This window comes from Archocentrus centrarchus, chromosome 5 (assembly GCF_007364275.1).
Source record: "Archocentrus centrarchus isolate MPI-CPG fArcCen1 chromosome 5, fArcCen1, whole genome shotgun sequence".
Classification (NCBI taxonomy): Eukaryota; Metazoa; Chordata; class Actinopteri; order Cichliformes; family Cichlidae; genus Archocentrus; species Archocentrus centrarchus.
This window is the reverse complement of record NC_044350.1, coordinates 26,791,332-26,814,997: the sequence shown is the minus strand read 5'-3', so window position 1 is coordinate 26,814,997 and position 23,666 is coordinate 26,791,332. Positions and strand designations below refer to the sequence as shown.

Sequence of the window (23,666 nt, the reverse complement as noted above, 5' to 3'; positions counted from 1 at the left end):
ATACAATCTTTGTCTAATGTTGTCATGAGTCATTTTACTGAATGGAGTGTTAGTTTTATGCTGTTACAACAAACACACTTGTTGGCATTTTTCTGTTCGACTCAGATGTCTGTTTCACAACAACCTCCCCTAAATTGCTATACAGAACTCTATATAGATAATTAAACTATGACTAGTTTCAGGGAATGAAGGCAATACAAAATAGCAGACAACTGCCTACGTATACAGTGATAGTCCAGCAGGTATAGGTTAACCATGCCAAGATCTGCAATTTAATACTAGACACAAAATGCAGCTGATGTTGAAATACTGGCAGTTTCACTGTGATGATTGATTGTAAATTTGATTTGAAATCTAAAAGGGAACAAATTGAAATCATGACTTGAAGTTACAATAGAAGAAAATTAAGAGGAACACAAAAGCCAGTAGGGATCATTCTACTGGAGCCATGAGTATAGAAGCAAAAATTTAATAGCAGTTGAATAGTTCAGATATTTTGCTATTGCCACCCTTAGTCTCATTGCCGGAAGCACATTTTCAGAAATCTAATCTCTAGAAGGCAACAACGGCTGAACGGTAGAACAACCTCTTGTCTTCAAAGTAGCAGCAGAAAATCCTAAAATCCTTCTGGGATTCAAGTAATTCCAGTGCCAGTTCAATAATGTCAATTTTTATATTTCTGCTTTCATTAAATCTCATTCATGCCAAAAAGTTCAAATAAAAAAAAAAAAATAAGCACCTATCTACCACACTGAAAAGCAGGTTCAATTTAATTGAGCCATCAACTGCCAAAATGAGTGCAAAATTGTAATTATTGTGGAAAGCAATACAAATGTGTTTCCCTTTCAGAAGACACGCACTGATACCTCACCAGCTGTCTTCTTAAGGCAGAGAAAACCTCAAGCTTCCACAAGGTAGTGACTGCCAACAAATGGTCGATTTTATCGAATGCTTTTGAGAAAACGAAGAGTGCTAATCTGCACACAGTAAACTGTTCAACTCCAATCAGCAGCTGCACCTAATCAATTGGACAGTGGGGAGTAGATTTTCTTCTTTAATCATTAAAAATGCTGGATTGATTTGTGATGCATGCTCATTTTCCTAAATGGAGGGAGCATAGTGGTTTAAAGAACAATGCGTAGAAATTACTGGGTTGAATATCCACCATAATATCTGTTTCTGATTGTTTCTTTAGAATAGATTTGAGGATTTTTTTTAGGACTACTAGGGTCTCTTCAAGCGGCAGGAGTCTCTCTGAATGTCAGGTTAGCCTCATATAAAGCTTTTTATTGCTCAGTAGTGCTCTTTCCTCCACGGATCTAAGGTACGCTGTTCAGTACAACTGATACTGAAGGCTAACCAGTTTAAAGACAGCTCACAGACACATGTTCGGTAGACACATAGTGCCATCTGATGGAGTCAACAAAAACTGAAGCATATGTGCACTGTGGCCACAGCCCACTGTATCATCTGCCTGAAACTAAAGGAACAATCAATGCTGATTATAGATAAAGCATTGGCCAGATAAGGGGCAGTCTTAAAATAATCTAGACCTGGCTCAGCATATCTTTTGCAGCTACAGTTCAGTGTTTCTTATTACATTATTTGTTCCATTTGCTTTCCTTAAAATGTCTTAATTATGCTAAACCCATGCTCCTGCTGCTTCATTATGTATTCACACTTTGTTGATTAGGATGCTGCCTAATATTTAATATTAAATTTCTCATACTATGAAGCACTGACTAACTTAATAAAATCAAAACAAAATCAAGCCATGGGTGGCATGGATTTAATGTCAAACCTTTCACATCATTAACTTTTTGGAACATTATTTTTTATTTTTTTTATGTATTCTGAGGCATAATATCATAAAACACCACCCAGAGACTCATTTGGTAGGCAGTCTGAATGGGAGAAAAGGACCAGCATACCGCTGCAATCTTTCAGAGTCAGACCAGCCACAAAAAGAACGACCAAAAATATTTTGTTAGGGTTATGATTTAAAAACAGAAACACAAACCACCCTCCATTTTCCTGTCATCAAAAACCTTTGCTAGCCTGTCACCTGCTGCTGGAACTCATGTCATTTAAACTCTGGTGACATAAATTTGCCTTCATTTGGAGTAACATGGTACTCAATTGTGCTTTGACAAAGATATTAGTCAAACAACCCTCAAAAATATACCTAGGGTTATTGAACTGTTAAACAATAAAACATTCACCTAATGACTACTATAGAAAAATAAAAATCACCCACCTCCTTTATAAAGCTCCAGGAAAGTTATATTCTACTCTCTCACTCATGTCCTAAAAACTGACTTTCATATAAGCTCAGCAAACTGCACAAATGTCCCGACATGTTACAATTTCAGAACTTTATTTTCACACCATGCCTTCGATGGTGTCCAGCTTCTTGGAATGCACTGCTTCACTGTGCTGCTTTTCCTGCTGCCTGCACTCTTGCTGGTAATCTTTGAGCACCTTCACCACCTCATCATGCCCAAACTGCATGGCATCATTGACCGGTAGGTTACCCCACCTGCAAATGTTGAAGAGACAATTTATCAAATTATGGAGGACAATTTTCAAGAGTGCACAAACTGGGGTTTTAACAAATGTCCCCCTAAAACGAGGCAGTCCCAATAAGACTGTCAAAAGATGGAATGGAATAATATACATTTGAATATGAGTTACTGTAACTAAAACGATTATACTTAAATTATATAATTATTTAAAAGACGTATATCTCACCTGTCTTCTACAAACGGATCAGCTTTGCAGGTTTCAGTGAGAAATTTTACTACGTCCATGTGACCTAAGAATAAAGAAAATAATAAAGATTCAATATTTACAAATTCATCTAATAGCGTCACTGGATGGAGAGGAAAAAGCTGCTAAAAATACAAACAAAGAACAAGAAACGTGTAATTATCCTGTCCTTCCGTTACAATCCAGCTCAGACTGAGATTTAGGAATCTTTGCCTTTTCCCGTTTGGAAGAAAAGTGTTATTACTTCCATGTTTATCCTGTAAACAAATAACTTGCTTGCAAGGCCCTTTTCAAGAAAAATGGTACTGCTGTAGTCGTGGCAGCGGAGCATTAAATCTGTGTGGTGAATAAACTAACATCGCAGCAGAAGACAAATAATCTACCATATGGTACTCCATAAGGGTTTATGAGCTGGTTCATTAGTGGCTTGTATAATGTGAGCCAGAGGTACTGAACCTCTGTAGTTAATCACGAGAATAAACAAAGTAAAAACTTTTCACTAATTACAGCTGTGAGCATCAAGATAAACAATTTAACAAGTTTAAGTATTTTTCTATTACTCACTGATGAACAGAGTTTTTATTACAGATGCCCTTTTTTAAATTGATATAAGGCAGTGGGTGTGTGATGAAGGTTGTTTTTGTCTGCTCTACCAACCAATCATCACTACAAGTGAAATCTGCATCGTTTTTTAATCTTAGAATTACAGCAAGGTTTCTGGAACATGCAGAGACAAACTTCTGGGTTGCAGCTGAAGTTTAAATTTATATTGATCAGGTTAAAGTCACGGTTAGTTAGATGTTAGATAATCACTTAAGCTAGGTGCTGTTGTAAGGCAACGTTAAGTCACTTAAGACTAACTCGTGAATCAATCAATTATAAAAAAGGTACCAAACTTAAGGGATGAACCAGTCTTTTATCTACACACAAAAGTCAACTTTTAAATTGTATCTTTAGGCAGCAGATGAACAGTATCTGAAAGTCATGTCCTTATGAAACAGGAAAAATATCCAGCAAAGACCTGACGGAGGACCTGAGAGATACATGTGACGTTCAGTTGACCCATCTACTGCTCACTGAAGCCCCATCAGAAACGGTCTCAGTGGAAGCGAAACAGGGTAGAAAAAATTTAGGTATGGTGAGGTATACAAAAGAACTGAAAATCAATGGCCTTATAGAGTGATGAAGCCAAATTTAAAATTTTTGGTACAAATTGGCATCAGCATGTTTGGAGGTCAGGAGAGAGGTACAACAGTGAGCATCTACAGACACCTGCAAAACACGGTGGAGGCTCTGTCTTGGTTTTGGGCTGGATTTCGACCAGTGGCATTGCGGATCTTGTTAAAATTGATAGAATTATGATTGCAGAAAAGTACCATTAGATTTTGATTCACCACACAATGCCATTTGGAAAGCTTCTGATTGGCAAGAGCTTCAGTTTCCAGGATGACAATTATCCCAAGCATACTGCTAATGCAGTAAAAGCAAACATGGATAGAAAAAGACACAATGGAACAGTGTAAGTCCACCCCAGAGCCCAGACCTCAACATTATTGAAGCAGTGTGGGATCATCTTGAGAGAGAGCAGAACGAAAAGCAGCCAACATCCAAAGAAGAACTTTGGATGTTGGCTTATTTCAAGAAGCCTGGAGAACTATTCCTGAAGGCTACTTAAAGAAATTGCAAGAAAGAAAGTTCAGGATGTGTTGAAGAATATAAACGCGTTCATACCAAATAACCACTTTTATTCATTTTTCTGACTAACGATGCTTTAAACTGGCTAAATTGTGTACAATGCTGCTGTTTTTCTCCTCTGTTGGTGCTGCTAAATTTATTTTTATTCTTACTTATTTTTATTCATTCTATTTATTTATTGTTTTTTTATCTTAAGGGGAACTAAACTGAATTTCACTGTATTATGTATAATGACAACAAAGATCATTCATTCAAATATTGGCTTTCAAGCTTATTGAAAATGTACAAACTGTTTTTGCCTTATATACATTATTTCCATGAGTTTTTGCAGATATTTCAATAAATTGCTGCATATATTTTCCTTGCAAAAAATAAAGAAATGAGAGGTCAGTGATTGGCCGAGCTAATTTGAAATTTCGACTTGCCGGAAACAAACTTCCATAGAAAAGCCCAGGGGCCTAGTTTTACTTTTCAATGCTCTAATGATACTCTAATAATACTAGAAGAAAAATCATCCATCCATCCACCATCCATCTGTATTTCAAAGTAACTTGGTAGGCTCATGTCTTTTGTAAATGAGGGATTGAGGGGCTGCAGTAGGTACAGCACCCCTACTCTGAAGGTACACTTGTCTGTTTATAAGAGGCACGTTGAGGTAACTATAGGATAGTTGCTCATCAGTTCTAACTTCTTTGGGAATGCTAATTGGATGTATTTTTACTGTTGTGCAATTGTGACTCAGGAAAATTAAAACATTAAGAAATATCAGGGAGCTGAGTCATCAATCAATCAATCAATCAATCAAAATAACAAAATATGGAATAATTGAAATATCAGGACAATCTGAACAGGTGAAGCTCACCCTCAGCTGCTGCAACATGCAGTGCTGTTCGAGAATCATGGTCTTTGAGGTCCATATCCATGGAAGAAAGTGCAAATCTGAAAAATGAAAATCACTCAGTCACTTTGTTAAAACCGATTTGGGCTTCTCCCAAAGGCAGGTCACTACAGCGGGTAGATGTTTGATTCCCTTGTTGGACAAACGCGTAAACCACTCCACTCTTCCTGCTCTTGTCGGAGACAGTCGCACTATCTCTCTCTCCCTGCCCTCCCCATCTCTCCGCTTGCTGCTTGCTGTGAGAGCGTCTTTTACACACTGTCCGAATAAGAACAAGATTGAACCATGGATCTGGCAAACTGGGCATTCTCCATGATTGATCGAATTTTTTCCACTATGAGATCCGGGACAGGGGAGCCTGCGTGTCCGAGTGGAACAGACCCGGTTGGATACGTCATCGACTCTTGGAGCTCGTGGAGACCTGTGTGCTTCTCGGCCCTTGGAGTGGAAGACGTGGAAGACGCCTACATATTCGGCTTTCCAAAACATTTGTTATCAGGAATTCGGCTCCCCTGCCGGCCTTGGGTTGGCAACCATATCTCTCTCCAGGGCTCTGTGTGCGGCTGCTCTTTCCCCCACTCTGCGTTGTGATTTGTGAAGCTGGGTCTGGTGTATCACGGCCGCTGATGAAATTCCACCACTATCAGCGAACTGTTTTGGCTGGATCCTGGCATCTGGCTCCACAATGCCCCCACCTCTCGTCTCCGTCTGCATCCCCTCCTGACCTGACCTCACCTACCGCCGCTGTCCTTGCTTTACATGTGCAAATGCTTTGCTAAGGTGGTTTTTTTGGACCCTGGTATAGTGCTCTTTTGAGCACTGTACCAGATGACTTTTTTTTTAACCTAACTTCCCCATGATGTGTTGTTTTCTCCTCCTGCCAAAGGTAGCGCTGCAAGTAAACGGCTGCATGACCCGAGGACACATATCCCCCTATGTGTGTTGTGTTTGTGTATTCTTGGATGGTGTTCTGTAACTGCAATTTCCAATGTGTGAACTTGTTCACCCACATGGCAATAAAACTTCATTCATTCATTCATTATTATAGCCACTAGTCACCAGTGCTTTGTTATTTTCATAACAAAACACAACAAACAGTATAGATAATACAGTACAAGAAAAATAAGTTATATTCTATAAAAGCTGTTGTTTTTAATTTAATCTCCTCATTTCCAGCTGGATGACCTTTGCTGAATTTCATGCATCCTTTCTCTTCTCACTCTACATGAGTTATCAAATAAAAACTAACAGGTTTTATAACTTATAACAGATGTTATAATCCTAAGTGTGCACTATGTAAATATGCTATATGTTTTTTAAATTCATGAAACAGTGAATACAGATGCTCAAATTGTGACATATTTTTAAAAAATGCTCAATAATAGGAGGAGAAACCAAATGCCTTTGTTTCTGTATCAGGCCTGAAAGGTCCTTTTGTGGTTTGGTGAGAGTGAAAGTGATGTGAATCAGAAACTTCAAACAACTTATAAATTCATGCCACACAGCACTGAAAATGTTCGCTTCATCTTACCACTAGCATATATTCTTCATTTAATTTGTTCCCATGCCTGATGTAGATATTGTGAAGGATATTTTATAGACAAATTCAGGGCTTTCGATTACCTACCTTCTCAGGGCCGATACATCTCCACTGTAGGCAGCAAACAACAAGTTGAAAACAGACCTGTTCTGCAAAAATATTAGAGAACCATGACCATGGAGGCTCACAACATATTTGACAGAGTAGAAGAACAGAAGCAACTCACCCTGTCTTCTCCATCCTGCCTGCGAGGGTCCTGTTTCTTTACTAAGTGACTCAAGTTGTCATAATTGTGGAAATTGAACACTGACACAAGCTCCTAAAAAAATTAAATATTAAAAAAAAAAAACAGAGAATTGTATAATCTTTAGGGCAGAAATCCCTGATTCTGTTTTAATGCAAGAAAATAAATTAATTAAAGGCTGCAAGATTATAAGACACAGATTTTATGAGCCACAGAATAATTCTGGTTTACTAGTCATTTTGCTCTCTGTAAGGCAACTTGAGAGACATTCTGGGAAATATTAATGGTGTGAATCAAGACTTTCAGGTTTCTCGCTTTGGAAGGATGTCTGCAGTCTATTAATTGAAACTCACTTGTCAAACAAAGCTGGTTATTGCTATAATCATCATCACTCTCAAAAATTAAAGCCACTAAGACTTTACAGCCAATTTAAACAAAAGAGACTGGCGCTGACAAATATTACAAAAGCCATCAGAATGATTTGATCTCATAATTACATTAAAGATTCACATTAAAACATTAACTTAAAAAAAGAAACATAATCAATCTAAATATAATAAAACAAAAGATTTTTTTCTTGCTTGACAGAAGTGTATTCCCCGGACACTGTTTCCAACCCTGTCCAGTGGTGGAGACCAGCACATCACTCCCATCACATTAGGGATCACCAACAGAATTGCACCAGAGACACCTGATTTTGCAGGCAAGCCCACCTGTGAGGTGAGACCAAGAGCCTGAATGTGTGATTTGTTGCAGGTAATCAGATGATTGTTATTTTTGTTGAGACAGAGTGGTGCACTTGTTCTATCACATCCTGCGGTTACTCACATGAAAAGCCATCTGGCCGGAGAAGTCATACATGCCACAGGAGTGCATGAGGCTCAGGGTGTTTCGCACCGCCTCAGCACTCAGGATGCGCTCGCCTGTAATTGGACAAATCCCTCCATTGGCCAGAGTGGCAGCCATGATGCTTCCCGACTCACAGGTTACCTCAATGGAGCAAAGCTGAGAGGAAAAGCAAGTCAGTTTATTACTGAAACTACTGAATATATTTTCATAAATAAAGGGCTGTAAAAAAACAACAAAAAACTACTGATGTTTAACATTTTACCTGGAAGTAGAAGTCAAGCGCATCGATCATATCCGCTCCCGGGGGGAAACACTGGTGAATGAAATATTATCATCATGACTATCTGACTGACTGAAGTGAGCAGGGGATTTATCTGAAACTTGATGAAAAGGCAGTTTGGTTTCATGAAAATTAAATATAAAAACCGAACTGTGGAATGTGACCTTTCTGAGTTCCTGATCAAAATATACATTTCTATAATAGGTTAAAATACCAATACAGTATTTAGATTTTCAAAATATTAGAGTTTCCTTCTCACCCGAGGTTTCTCATGCAAACAGTGCTTAACATTGTCCACCACACTGGATGTGACGCAATAATTGGTTGCTATGGAAAAAATTTATATTCCCAGACATTCCTGGAGGTTTCTAGCTGTCACTGGGTCAAATTGGTTGTAAAGAAGGTGCTGCACCAAAAACCTCTTAATGACAGCTTTAGTTGCTAGTAGATTGCCGCGGCTGCCTGTAGCTTTTTATAGTCATCTACAAATACTCACCAACTGCTAGCTAAGCAGTGGTAAAACAGTGTGTCGCAAACCAGGAATGGTAATTCATGTAGAAGTTGTGTCTCGGCACTGAAGCCAGCATGCTTCAAATGGCAGACAGATTAACATCAGTAGTTAGTGGTAACCTGTCTGCAAACCTCAGTCAGTGAGAGCCTACTTTCAGAATTAAGTGACTGTCTTAAATTTAAATGAATAAAAGCCAAATACTATCAAGTTTACAGTAAGTGTTTACACACAGCTGTTTGGGCTTTGGAAATGGCTTTTTCATCTTTTACAATTTCATCATATATGCAAGTGCATGAACTGAACTGTTAGACTTCATTTTTCTAGAACTGCTGCCATGAAACACACACAGACACACGTACGCACGCGCACGTGCACGCACACACACACACACACACACACACACACACACACACACACACACACACACACACACACACACACACACACACACACACACACACACAGGAGTTGTTAACACAGTTCTGAATGTTCTGAACCTGACCTTCTTTTCTTTCATGTAGTATCCGATTGCAAAATTTCTGTCGCCCGTTTCTTTTTCTGACTGGAACCTGAGACAAAGAAGTCGAGGAGATCAATATAAAAATCTCAATAATGCAACAGGTAGTGGACAAATTCCCTAACACGGTAACTCTTTTCACTTATGTATGTGCTGAACAGACAACAAGTAAAATACTCCTACTCTATTTTAAAGTGCACTCACGTGGCGTTGCTGAATCCTACATACTCTTGGCCAGCCATCTTTTTCACAAACTCCATAACCTGGTTAAAAATAAATAAATAAATAAAGCTTATGTGCTTCTCAGCATACCTCTGAGCACTGAAGTAATCATCCAACATTTTGAATTCAGGGTCTAAACAGAGAAGAAAAACTGGAGGCACATCACTTACATAGTCAAACTTTTCTGCCTTATTCGAGTGAGGCTGAAAACAAGAAGAGTCGTTTGCTTGTGTAAAAACATACTGATTGTAATTGCCACATTCACTCAGTTCCCACATTCAGGAGCTGGAACTAATTACACAGTGTTAAAAAAAAGAATGTGTTACTGATTGCATAATTTAGTATCTCATTATCAGCTGGAGCATCAAGAGAAGAGCAGGTAATGAAACCAGGTAGTCCAGTTTTGAGGCCAACCTTAAATATGCTAAAGAAAATGAGTCATTTTCAGGCAACAAAACATCTCATGCATTTGGTTGTTTTTAAAATGCATGCACAACTTGCTGCTACACTTTTATGAGAACAGCTATAAATTACCATTACTCAACAGCAAGGTCAACACAGTTAGTGCATATTATGGTTCAAAATTAAGCTCTTATTTAAAATATGCCACTGACTAAATTTTTCAGTGCAACAGGAAGTTAAGAAATTGGTAACAACTGTCTGTTAGTGATACATAAATGAGTATACATTAAATCCTAAATACATTTTACACTATTGTAATTTCTATCACAAACAATATTTTTCTCCTAAGCCTTCCACATTTAAAGTACAGCACAGTTAATTCCATGACCAACCTTGCTGTCTTCACAAAATATTAAAAGCTGACACAATTTATATATTTTTGAAAAATATACAAGGTCTGCCTCTAACCTTTCTCTGTCACTGTCACTGTCTTTTACTGAAAAGAGAGTGATAAACTGTACGTGCTGACTCAGCTAGGACATATCTGTCTACCTTGATAAGAGAGCTGATCACTATGGCTCCAGGATTCACCATGGGATTGTGGGGCTTATCTATGAGAAAGGACAATGAGATAAGGCACAGAGTTGAAGAGAAATTCTTTACTAAATGACGGCTTATACAAAGCTCTGAAATCAATCCCTATAATATGTGAATCAACATAAAAATACTGCTGTGGTTAGTGCAAATCTTATATCTTATAATCTTAAATATTTTAATAAGTGATGCTGAAGGTTCTACAGTGTCTATTAACTTGCCGAGGCTAAGGCCTATTAACTTCTCATTAGTGATTATAATTGACTACAACTTGTAGTTTCTCTTTGCCAGCCATAAAAAGCATTTGTTTGACAGCACTCATTGGACTGACCAATACTCAGAACAATGAGAAAGTCCAAAGAAATTTGGCAAAGATCTAAAATGGAGAGTTGTAGATTTGCACAAGTTGGGAAGGTCTAAACAACTGCAGATTCCAGGATCATCAGTTGAAACAATTGCACATAAATACAAGTTATTTGGATGTGTCACTACTTTAACATGGTCTGGAAGAAGACCCAAAGTGTCACCCTCAGATGAAAGTAAATTAGTTAGGATGTTCAGGAACAATCCAGGAACCACCAAGGCTCAAGGTTGTCTGGAAACTGCTGGAACATCAGCGTTACTGTCCACAGAAAGAAAGAAGCCCCTGTTCCAAAATTGACACCTTTGAGTTTGACTGAAATTTGCAGCGGCCTGCATGGACAAGTCAAATGCCTTCTATGGGAAAGGTTTTATGGTCAGGGAAGACAAAGACTGAGCTATTTGGCCACAATGACAAGAGATATGCTTCAAGGAGTAAAGGTGGGGCTTGCAAACCTAAAAACATTGTACCAGCTGTCAAGCATGGTGGTGGCAGTATCACGCTCTGGGGCTGTTTTGCTGCCAGTTGTACTGGTACATTGCAAAAAGTGGATAGAATAATGAAGGAGGAGTACCTTCAAATTCTTCAACTTCACCTCAAATCAGATGGTTGAAACTTGGACACAACTGGTTGACAATAATCCCAAACATACATCAAAACATACATCGGAATGATAAAGCAGGCTGACATTAAGCTTCAGGAATGCCCTTTCCAACGCCCTGACCTCAACCCTATTGAAAATTTGTGGACTATGCTTAAAGGCTGGCTGTGTGCCAGGAGTGGTCAACCAGAATTATGCCAGAAGCTTATTGATGGCTATCAAAAGCATCTGATCAAGGTACAGATTGCTGGACATGTAGTCAAATAGTAGGGGTGTATGTATTTATTTAAACCTGTATATATATTTTTTAACCCTGTGTGGATTAGTGAAAATCCAAAAATAAATAAATAAATTTTTCAAGTCATTAAGTCATTCCGCCCTGGAAAAAGAACAGTTCAAATAAATCATTAAAAGCCCCAAATTTCCATGACATTAATGCCCACGATGAGCATATGTAAACTTCTCACCACATCTTATAGCAAAATTCCTAAGATATTTATTTGGAATGTACATGAAACATAACATGAATAAGAGAATAATACAGCACATTATAATGCTTAATATTTAACAAAAAAGTACTGCAAAACAAATCTATAAAATCTCTTTAGATAGATCATGTCAACAAAAAAAAAATAAATTAATTAAACAGATTTGAAAAGAAAAAGAAGCACCAGCAAATATGTATTCTCTTATAAGCACTAAGTCTTTACCAAAATAGCTGCTAATCAGTTTATTACATTCAAGTAATTCTTATTGTCCCAAAGCTTGAAATAATGGAAGCTTTAGTAGTATTTAGTATTTCTAAGAGAAGGAAATCAGTTTCAATGAAAGTTGTGCAGAACCTTAATTCTGCATCTAGAGTTCTTGCTTGATATTAATCAGAAAAAAAAAGTTTTGAAAAAATATGATTATGATATATCATGAGCTAATTTCAGGTTTCAGCTGGAGGAAGATATATTTCATCCAGTCAGTAATAACACTAATGCAGGAGTAAAAGGTAACTTAGATGCATGTTATGTGCTGTGCTAGATGCATCATAACTAGATTTCTTTTAACTTCAGGTGTCATTTCCGCACACTGATTGCATGTTGATAGATTTTTATAATCCAATAGGAGGTAATGAGCCTGTACATACCTTCATCATCAAGTGAAAGCACATTGAACTTAAGTCCACTGGGCTCCATGCCAACATAGCGGTGAACCTTCTCTGTTCCTGACTCGTGTACGGCGATGGCGTACTGCAGAGGCTTCACACACGACTGCAGGCAGAAGGGCTGCTTGGTGTGGCCTACTGAGTGTCTTGAAAATGAAAAAAAGACCTTTTGAGCCTACAGAATCTTGAAAATAATGACAACCATATTGAATATACAATAGAAACAATATCACTTTGACATTAAAGCATGGAATATGTTTCATTAGGGACTGGGTGAACACTCATCTATATTTGACCTGCCTTGTGAACTCTGTAGCAAATATAGGTCATACTTAGGACTATAAGACTGTGGCTAAAACCTATATTTTGATTACAAAAAAAAAAAAAAATGTTTGTCAGCATTTCTTAAAAATCTAAGTCTGTGACTCAAAATTTGATTCAGGTGGGGACAGAAACAAAAGTACAGTAAAATATCAGGTTCATGTTCTGGAGCTTTTTTTTTCATGTGACATCATATAAAAATATGTCAAACTGAATAAATCTAAACTTGCACACGAGGTAAAAGTGGACAAGAAACCTTGTTTACTTTCATTAACCCTTTTACTACCACAGGGGTCAAGGCCACCAGTGACCCCTGTGGTAGTAGAAGGGTTAAAAATAGATTTCCCAGCTGTCATTCAGTGGTAGCTGGCAAATCACAATCTAATGAGGAAGATCATATTATATGAGTGAAAGTTCTACAGAGCTCTACAAATCTCACCAAAGGGTCTTCACTGAGATTATTCAAAGGTGTAATTCCTACCTCTGGCCATCAACTGTACACAAAGACACGCCCCACAGTTCTGGGCTGAACTTGGCCAGCTGGGGGATGTAGTCTGCCACCTGCAGCCACAATGAGAAACCCAGTCATAGTTGACACACACATTTGGAAGTAATTGTTACAACTAATGGTAGTGCAGCAGAGGAGATTCCCCATTTCAAAACTAAATACTTGTCGAGCATTAAGTTTAATGTGCACAGATACTGGGGAAGACAGATGAATTATGCAAAGGCCATGGGAATCTACTCTAAAGTTGAATGCCACATGAAAACAAAGAACCTATCATAGCATGGGAAACTGAATATGGAAAAGATTACCTTTCCATCACTTTGATTTTGCACTTTTTCATAGATTTCATTGATTTTCTGCACAAACACGTCAAACTCAGGGATGATGAACTTCTTCCTGAAGGCCTGGATGAGCAGGACAATGTTTCCACCTACACACCTAAGAGGAAAAAACAGCAGGGAGCAGAATTACTCAGGAGCACTACATTAAAAAAGAAATGCTTTCATTGTGTCTGTGTGTGTGTGTCCGTGCGTGTTTGTGTATGTAGCCCCTAGTGCAAGTGGAAACCAGCAGCTGCCAGCTTTCATTAAGGGTGACAAGCGTTTCCTTTGATCAAAAGGACAGTAAATAAAGCTGACATGTCCTGACATTGACTTTCACACCTCCACATTTTGTTGATGAAATGCGTTTATTTAACTGTAACGTCATATTGAAGTGAATAAATGAATTAATTCATTAATATATGGAAAACTCAACAATAGCACGTTAAAACTGTACTTATTTGCATTACATTTTACAATTTATTATATTTTCTGGTACTAATACACATAAAGGAAAAGGTGGTGGGTTAAAATTCAAGAAACCATAAACCTTAAAAATTAGCGTTAAAAAAATAGCCTTAAAAATTCTACCAAATGCCATTAATTAGGTTCTGACTTCTTTCACATTCTTTAGCTTGGTCTTACTGTTCTTAAATTCTGTCAGAATGATTGAACATAAATTATGTGGAAGACAAAAGAAGGGAGAAATGATTATGCATAACATCACATACAACAAATCCTGTGCTAAAATGGATTGTTGGTGGAAGGTCAGACTAAAAATAGTTTGGCCGCATGCCCGCACCTGCTTCCTCATGTATGGAAAGCAAAACACCATTGCCTGTCAATGCTGAGATAGTCCACTTTGAGGGACAGTGTAAAGAAGATGAAGTAACAATAATTGCCAGAGAAATATATAGTTAAATTTCCTGTCCACTACAGCATTAAATCCATAATTCTTGGCCACCATTGCCCTTTAGAGTTTGCTAAAAGTTACTCTGTGTACTACTTTCTGCATTTAATTTTCTGATTTGCTGTACTGACATACAGCTAATAGTTCATGGGTTAAAACACACACACACAAAGAATAAAATACCCACAACAAAAAGCAAAGGGAGCTATACCATCACTCTAACAGACAGTTAAATGTCAGCTCTTACAGGCAATTCACCTAGAGGGTCAAGATACTGACTGTAAATCACCCTAATGCAATAAAACTTAGCTTCATTTGATTTGTAGTGATCAAAAACATAAAGTGTTTACCAGCAATGTAAACCACTTTTTCAAATTGAATCCCACTGTGTAGATGGAGGCAGCTGTGGCTCAGGCATATTGTCCAATAACCGCAGGGTTAGCAGTCTGATCCCTGGCTTCTAATTGTAAAGTGCTTTGTTCATTGAGTTAAAAAAGTGCATCGCATTTACTTGACATGAACCATCCAGACGATATGGGAGCTAATTGTTTCCTTTGCCTAGTGGGTGTACTTCAGTAGAAGACAGAGGTTGCCTTTGAAACAGTTTACATGTCTGAAGTTTACAAGGTATTGGTTATCATTAATAACTGTGTACAATTAACCATGCTCTACACCAGCGGAGCTGACTGTTCACTCATAACAGCAGGAAAAGCACAGGTTTTCTAATAACAATAACATTTCTTTTGTATTCTGCAATCATCACGCATTTCAGTAAGCCATGAGTTTGAAAGTAAGCCCGCATATACAATACCATGACCCCTAAACTGAAACAGCTAGATGGAATTTAAAAAAAAATTAACATTTAGTTCTTTTCCCTGTCACATGTCAATTTGCGTAAAAAAATTCTCAGTTGTTGTATTTATTCATGATTGTTCCTGCTTTGTTCAGACTGGATTCTTTTAGTTGAACGAAAGTATGATTAACTGCTTAATTTTCTAATCCCTTTGAACTTCCTGTGTGTTTTAAAGATGCTATAGCCATAAGGTTTCTCAGTCTTGAGAAACCACTTGACCAACTTTCTTGAACTGCCCCTGTCTCACCTGTGGAAAAGGTCTCTGTCCATCATCACCTCACCAACTGATTCCTTCACAGCCTGTCGAATGTTATCCATGCAGTCTTTAAGACGAGGATCTGATGGGTGAAGGCCAGTTTTTTTCAGAGCCTGCAAATAAGAAACTAATGTCAGCATTAGGGTCATGCCACAAGTTAGAAAAGGATATATTCAAATAATGTAAACAGTAGTTAAGCTTCCAACAATCCCTATGGAAAACAAGAGAACAGTTTACCCTGCCCGGGACAGGGTTACTGGGGGCCCAGCCTGGAGCCAGGCTTGGGGAGGGAGCTTAAGGGTGAGTGTCTCGTGGCCGGGCACTAGCCCACGGTTCCTGGACAGGTGCAACCCAAAGAGGAGACATGGGCCTGTCCTCCTGTAGGCCTACCACCCACAAGAGGCGTTGTAAGGGTCAGGCGCAATGTGTGTTGGGCGGTGGCCAAGGGCGGAGGCCCTGGTGAACCAATCCCTGGCTATCGAGACTGGCTATTGAGGCTGAGGACATTGAGTCTGAATGGACTGTTTCACACCTCCATCCAAGACTTTTGGATGGCCTCGAAGCATTCTGGCAAACCGTCAGGCGACTCAGGAAAGGAAAGCAGGTGCTCTACTCACACGGTTTATAGTGGTTTATAAACCGTTTATACATGATTTATAGGGGGACGCGCTGCTGATTTCAACAGAGGCTATAGTCAGGCTATAACACCCCCCCCCCCCCCACCCCCCCCCCCCCCCCCCTTCATGAGCTGGAGGCAGTGGCTAGTGAGAGGACTGGGGAGAGGGAGGTCTGGGCTTCTCTGCTTAGGCTGCGGCCCCCGCGACCCGGCCCCAGATAAGCAGAAGTAAATAGTGGATGGATGCAAACAATGGTAACAATGCATATAAAGTAATGTACAGATAATCCGTACTTACTGCTGTAAAGTATGAGATGGGCACCTGCTCTTTCCCCTCTGTGATGGTGTAGAAAAGCATGTTCTCCACTCCGGAACAGGAAGGCTTTGAATGCATATGCATAAGTGAAGAGGACACACTTGAAAAGAGGAAAACAGTCATTTCAATGTTGGATTCGCTTTCAAAAGACAACTAAAGGATAATCGTATGGAACACCGCATTTCTAGCCTACACATGCTGCAGACACAGACATAACCACCTGTTTTTGAGTTCCATATGGTGACAATTCTCTCGCTTTTATATTTTTCCTGTGTCCACAACACATGAAACAACCCCTGCGCATGCACAATGGGCTATTTTGAAGCAATTATGACAGATCAGTTCATAGTGTGGAAGCATCGTGTTTGAATGAATTCACACCAGCAGGGAGGTGCTGCAATTTATCACACAGAGATACTTACATTTTCAAATGGGAATGATCCAAGTGTGAAGGGGGTCGTCTCTGGGAGTAGGTTGTTGATTTTGTGCCGAAATAACACTCGGGCTGGATGATGAAAATCTTTTTCGACACATCTGTACTTTTGACGATCAGCGGAGCAGAGTTTGATAGACGCAGCGCTTTCAGACAGTGCATAGCTGCGACAAACGACAGAAATAAACCACGATAGTTTTGTTTGGCAAAAAAACAACACAGAAAACCTGGCTGTCAGTTTGTGAGCTGCACGCCAGCTGTTCATGCCAGGTCGTAGACTTTGCCAGCGTGAGGGTAAAGTTGAAGATTTGATACCTTCATATGTAATCGGAAATGTGGCAACTATTTTGGTTTTACGAGTAGGACAGCTCATCCAAGTAGAGAAAATTCTTAAACTTGATATATAGATGCGGCTACATAATTAGCATATTGATAAAGGTTTTATATATTAGTTCACCCTGGAATGTGTCACAACGTATAAAAGCAAGTCGTTTGAAAGCGAGGTTGAAATTTTACAGTGTGCATTTGAAAGCAACAAGGGACTGCTGTGTAATAAATTACAGGCACAACTACATGTGGTGTATGTTAACTGATATGTTCAAATGTTTTCGAAAAATGTAGGTGAGAGATTTTAAGGATTCCTAATAAATTCCACACGTCAGAGTCAATTTTAGGTTTGTTGTTGTTGTTGTTTTTCTTGGGGGGGTGGGGGGGTGGGGGTTAAAATACTTTCATTAACTGTTCAAAAAAAAGTCTGAGAAGACTTTATTATAACACATATTTAGCCATCAACCGTAACTTAATCATGGTCACCATCAGCTGAGCCTGTTTAATGCATTGTGATAACTAAATGGACTGTTAGCTTAGGATAGATGCAAGTACTCAAATGTAGATGCACCATCTTAACACACCATAAAACTTGATTTTGAAGCATTAAAAATACACAAATACACATCAACCAGAAAATAAAAAATCTTGATTTTACACATAAGGCAACTGTTTGTGCCATGATGTGCAAAGAAATGTGATGTTTATAGTACACTATTTTAAAGCATTTTCATCGTCAAAATATATGATTTGGGAAATAAAGCATTATGATAAGCACTTTGTCATTTCATGCTATGTTGTAGCACCACCTGGTGAATTTTCCAGTCAGTTGGTTTGAATGTAATTTAATATAAACTGGCAGGTAGGCGGCAATGTGCAAAAAGGCTGAACCTAATTCTGCTGAAGCTGTTTATTTGTTTTTCCTTCTAGTTGTTCTAGATGACTCACTCTGCCTCTCTGTATTAAAACATAAAAAATAATATTGTCCCTCTATTACAGTAATTCATTGATTTCTGTTAGTTTAAAATGTTCCCAAACCACTGAAAGGTTTTGTTGTTAGTACACTTGGAGATTTAGAATGTATAAAAATAGTTTTAAAGGTCCAACAATCATATAATCATACACAACTTAAAAACATGAGAATCACACACATACATTACACATGATTTCATATACATATTCCTTCTAATTTAACTATCATGTTCATGTTGCCCATCACTGTAGCTCAGAGTGTAGACATTGTTTCATAGCAAAGCCTTATTTATTTTATTTCTGCACACAGTATGCCCACAGTTTCTTAATATTATAATAATCTTTATTTAGGCTTTCATGGTGAACAACATACATACCCAGCATCATAAATAACAGTGTTAAAACACCCAGCATAGTGTTAACAAACAGAATTATATGTATACAGCAAACTGTATGGATATTTTGTTGTTGTTGTCTAGAAATGTCAAGCAGACATTATAGAGAAAATGCATGTATAAATATAATAGCAGTAATGGCCAGCGTTATCATAATATCACATCATGGCCAACACTGATAAGGCATATGAATCAGTTTTAAAAGAAAAATAATAATAATGTCAGGCTCCTTACTGCATCATAATGACTTAAAGCAACAAAAATTCTGATAACTCTGAAGACATTTTTTAAAAGTCATCCCAAGTCAGACACTCTTTGAGGGACGTGGAAGCACCAGCTTCAGTGCAATATCAACTACAAAGGAAGGCATGTAAGAAAGGGGGATCCAGATCAGCTTGGCATCCCATCCAGCACTGTATCGGGTGCGAGGGTGGGCAGCCGTGAGAGCGTGCTCCATGCAGTTGGTCACCTTGTTGAGGTCAGAGTCGCATATAGCATTCATAATCAAACGCTGGATCTTGATATCTTAAAAAGAGAATTACATATTGTGACCAGATATTGATTCACAATCTTGTAAAGCCACAATAAACTTGCAATTTGTAAGACTCCCTCATTCTTACTCTGTTTCCTGATTTAGTTTTATACTTAATTCTTTAAAACTATGCAAACATGTTTTTGTATTGGAACTTTTATGTAGGAATGTTGGCACTCTTTTCTCAACAGGCGACTTTTTATATCTATCTAGAATTAGCAGTCACATTTGATTCATAGTGCATCACAGTGACCAATCAAAATCAGTTATGAAACAAACAGTAAGTCTTATAAAACACTCCACATAATATTTTGCATTAACAAAATGCTTCAGATGATCAATAATCCATTGTACTTACATTTATCAAGGTACTTGTCTCCATAGCTGGCCTTTACTTCAGGGCTGAGCTGGTTCCACAGGCGATGCAGTTCCCTCTCAAGGGGTTCAAGGCTCGTTACCGCCGTCTTGAAAAACCCAGGCTCAATTATACACACCTTAATTCCAAAGTAGTGGATGTCTCTCCTGGAAACAGAGATGTGATGAACACTAGCTCTATGTGTTCATATTTCATAGCAACAACAGAACTAAATTTCAGTACCTCTGTTGAACAGTTTCCCATTTATAGATTTTCAAGTTGTAACTAATTATTAATGGATAACCATTCTGGCCAATATTTGTCCAATCCATTTGGCAATAAAGCATTTATATATGCTTATGATTTATAATAAATGCTGGTGGAGTTTACATTTAAGCCATCAAGTCTGCAGTTACACATACAATTTATTAAAAAAATCACAAATTTTCATAAGTGATCCCTGACAGGGCTTTCCTGATTTTCTGGGAGTGCAAACGAGTTCATCTCATTTGTTTATGACTAATACACTGTGTATTTGTACTACTGAAAACTAGTGATTTACTGATCATTATTAAAGTCTCGAGTTTGCACTTAAGCACCCAATATTAAGGATTTCAGAAAATGGTATCTAGCTCTGTGACACAAACTGGAAGCTTTTCAGTGTCACTAATGAAAACAGAATCAACTACCTAGCAGAAAAATGCTGTTTGGTCTCAGAGCCAATAATCTATCTCTGAGGAATGCTGAGGCCAGATGTTTTGTGTATTAGTACAGTTGTTGGATGGTGTGTGTTTTAGTGCATTCAATGTAAGTTACTGGTTGTCTTTTTTTGTTAATGAAAATGCAATAACACCTTATCTCCCATGCTAAACCATAAAGGCTCCATATTATGACACACTGTGGGTCTTTCTGGATGGGAAGAAAGTACTAACTGGGTCCTGAAGAGTATACATGTTGTTACAGCAATCTGTTATATGATATATACATGAGTGTCAGTCTTACCTGAGACAGTCAGAGAAAGATTCTACTGCAAACTTGGAGATGCAGTATCCACCACCATTTGCTGCCACCCTACCAAGCACTGATGCAACATTTACAACACGGCCACGAGCCTGTTTGATGAGGGGGAGGAAAGTCATTGTCATGGCAATCACTCCATTCATGTTTACTTTCAGTGTGCTGTGGAAATCTTCGACTTTCATCCACTCTGAAGGTCCCATGGGTAAAGAGCGTCCAGCATTGTTCACGAGGCCCCAAAGCCCTACAAAACAAATTGAAGACAAAAGAAGGAAGAAGCTATTTTGTGTTTTGTTTACAGGCCCATCTTGTGTGATCTAATAATGGCCTACAACATCATATATTTAACTGTAGCGAACCATCTCTCACCCTTGTCGCCAACCTCTTTCTTGGTCCATTCCATTGCTTTTTCAATGCTACCCTGACTGGTCACATCCAGCAGGACAGTCTTCAGATAAGGCCCTGCCACTCTCTTCAGATCATCAGCTCCCTTTTCTGTGAGACAGCCAGCTAGCACACGGAAACCTTTACGATCCAGTTTCTTACAAAGCAGGTTTCCAAACCCCGTGTCACTGCCAGTCACAAAGACATACTTATTCGCGAAATCCTCGATCTCAACGCTGTCTCTGTAGAGCCACACGACAATCCACAACACAATGAAAGTAGCCAAGATATACAACCAAGCATTTTCCCTATAAAAGAAGAGATCAGAGAATATGTAACAAGAGAATGGTAGGTATTTGACTTCAACATCCATATCTGTGAGTTTGGAGGTTCAATGGTATGGCCACAGTTCCAAAGAAATCCCAAATCAGAGTTTAGTTTTAGTATTTCTTACCCTAAAAGGTCATAGACAAACTGTGTATCCATGCTGCCTTCAGGATTAGAAGTAGTTTTTCAGTCACCTGGAGGACTTGATGCCTGCTGAAATAACATGTTGAGCACGTGTTACCAAACCAATCCCTTCTCAACTCCACAAATAGTTAGGGTTTTATTAAAGCTTTACACTGTTTTATTTAATCTTTTTGACAGCTATTGGACACAATGAATCTGTTCAGTGAGGGCCGTAGTGGAAGGGGTGCCTCTAATACAAAACTGCTTTGGCTTCTGTGGGCGCATGAGAACTCTTTGGATAATACTCTTAAGGAAGAAAGAAAAGGCATTTGTGAGGCAGTAAGACCCGGTGGGTGGGGGGACATGTTTTGAAGAATAATTTTAATACCCATAACGGATCTGCTTAGGCTACTCATTGCTGAGAACTAATTAGTTTGCAGGCTTATTACTTCAACAAAAAACTTCTCTAAAATATTTATGTTGTCTGAAAACTAAAATTTGTTGAACCCAAATCTTGTTACATTTGGGATAAATCACAACTTACATTATCAAGTAGATAAGTTTAACAATTATAATTACATTTTCTGAATCACATGTAGCTCAACAGGCAACACAATTGTACCAGAACACACACACACTCTCTCTCGATGCTGCAGTTCACCAAAATTAACAGTACTGGTAATTAACAAAATCATTTTTATGTTTCTGTAATGGTCTTTAATAAAAATGATATTTTTAATGCTAAAGTATACTTTCTGTTGTTATCTCTGAATTTTCAAATTTAGTTTTACAAAAAAGCAGAAAAAAAAATTAAAGCATGTTTTGATTAAGATACCAAATTACAATTATTTACTTGGGAGAAAAAAATTGTTTTAGTGGTTGAATTTTAAGCTTGATTCATTTCTGACTTATCAGAGAAATCCAGAGTACCAGCTCAAATTTGGGTACGAAAACATTGATTCAGTTTGTTATTTCAAGTTTTTGACAGATTTCTAAAATATTTGTTTTCTTGTTTTTATGATAAGTGATCTAATACATTTGTTTATATCTTAATCTATATAACTTAATGCATATTCATATATAACTAATCAAACTAAATAAAACTCAAATTATTGCATGCTGTAAGTTTTTAATATACACACTTAAACTAATTATTTTCTTTGACTAAATCACTCTGAGATACATTCACCAGGAAATTGTGAGCACTACCAAAATTCCAGAGGTTAAGCAGTAAAAAATGAATCAGGCCCAGAAGAAAGTACTTGTTGAGTAAAACACTAAATTGAAATCTATATTTTCCTACCTTTTTATCTTTTTGGGAAGTGATGGAACTCTACACGCTGTCTCTCCTCTTCCCTTTCTGGTTATTCTCCAGTCTTAGCTCAGAGAAGCTGGTCAGAGAGAAGCTTTATCCCTGCAGTTTATCCCTTAAGACTAGCCTGTTACTGGTAATCCTACGTGTGTAACCATTTGGTTTGTGTGTTTCAGAAAAAAAAAAAAAAAAAAAGGCACAAAAAAAGTTGTGGGAACCAACCAAACAAAAAACCCTTTCAGTGACGTGCACTTGGATTTCAAGAACCTTATTAAGATATTTTAACATGTTATGTCAGGTCCTTTCAAATGGTGCACAAGAAAGCCTATATGTTTTTAGGGCCTGGGGGTTTACCAGTTTATAAGGGCATAAGGAATTTTTGTCCATTTAATAGTATTTACACAAAGTTATGATAATCCCACATGACAAAGCCCTGTATGCTCTTAAAAACATCAGTACAATCTCAGTAACTCCTGACAATGCAGTACTCCTTAACAGTGTGTTCATGATATATATGTCAAGCACAGTACACTGTTTTATGGCCTATGCTATTTTTTTTTACATGTGCAAATAGAACACGCACACACACACACACACATGCACACACACAATTTTACATTAAAACTAACTTAAGCATACAGTTTGGTGTGGTGACCAAATCTTTGAATATTTGCCTGTAATACTAGTGAACTCAAAAGCTACACTCTCTGACATAACTTTGCCCTCACATCACACATTCCACATTCCAATCAC

General features: G+C 38.1%; 2 protein-coding genes across 5 annotated transcripts; both read right to left on the bottom strand.

Annotated features, from left to right (window-relative positions):
* Window positions 1–1,802: 1,802 nt before the first annotated feature.
* Window positions 1,803–17,443, bottom strand: gls2b (glutaminase 2b (liver, mitochondrial)). 3 transcript variants are annotated; one of them, XM_030729178.1, is made up of 18 exons: window positions 17,159–17,443; window positions 16,719–16,836; window positions 15,796–15,917; window positions 13,774–13,903; window positions 13,439–13,518; window positions 12,619–12,782; window positions 10,480–10,538; window positions 9,696–9,728; window positions 9,508–9,566; window positions 9,289–9,355; window positions 8,258–8,308; window positions 7,975–8,151; window positions 7,764–7,859; window positions 7,129–7,221; window positions 6,990–7,051; window positions 5,327–5,403; window positions 2,752–2,815; window positions 1,803–2,539 (listed from the first exon to the last, which is right to left on the bottom strand). In XM_030729178.1, exons 1-18 carry the CDS (start codon window positions 17,329–17,331, stop codon window positions 2,383–2,385), a joined length of 1,782 nt encoding a protein of 593 aa, XP_030585038.1. In that variant the 5' UTR covers window positions 17,332–17,443; the 3' UTR covers window positions 1,803–2,382. The 3 variants fall into 3 exon arrangements, 2 of the variants coding, with proteins under 2 accessions (XP_030585038.1, XP_030585037.1); XM_030729177.1 differs by having other exon boundaries at window positions 7,728–7,859; window positions 17,159–17,331; XR_004019962.1 differs by having other exon boundaries at window positions 2,471–2,539; window positions 6,990–7,046; window positions 7,728–7,859.
* A 1,326-nt stretch (window positions 17,444–18,769) lies between these two features.
* rdh5 (retinol dehydrogenase 5 (11-cis/9-cis)) lies at window positions 18,770–23,028 on the bottom strand. Of its 2 annotated transcripts, none has more exons than XM_030729326.1 (6): window positions 22,905–22,994; window positions 21,606–21,688; window positions 21,137–21,459; window positions 20,753–21,011; window positions 19,754–19,917; window positions 18,770–19,388 (listed from the first exon to the last, which is right to left on the bottom strand). In XM_030729326.1, exons 2-6 carry the CDS (start codon window positions 21,635–21,637, stop codon window positions 19,168–19,170), a joined length of 999 nt encoding a protein of 332 aa, XP_030585186.1. In that variant the 5' UTR covers window positions 21,638–21,688; window positions 22,905–22,994; the 3' UTR covers window positions 18,770–19,167. The 2 variants fall into 2 exon arrangements, with proteins under 2 accessions (XP_030585186.1, XP_030585185.1); XM_030729325.1 differs by having other exon boundaries at window positions 18,771–19,388; window positions 21,606–21,691; window positions 22,905–23,028.
* Between the last annotated feature and the right edge of the window lie 638 nt (window positions 23,029–23,666).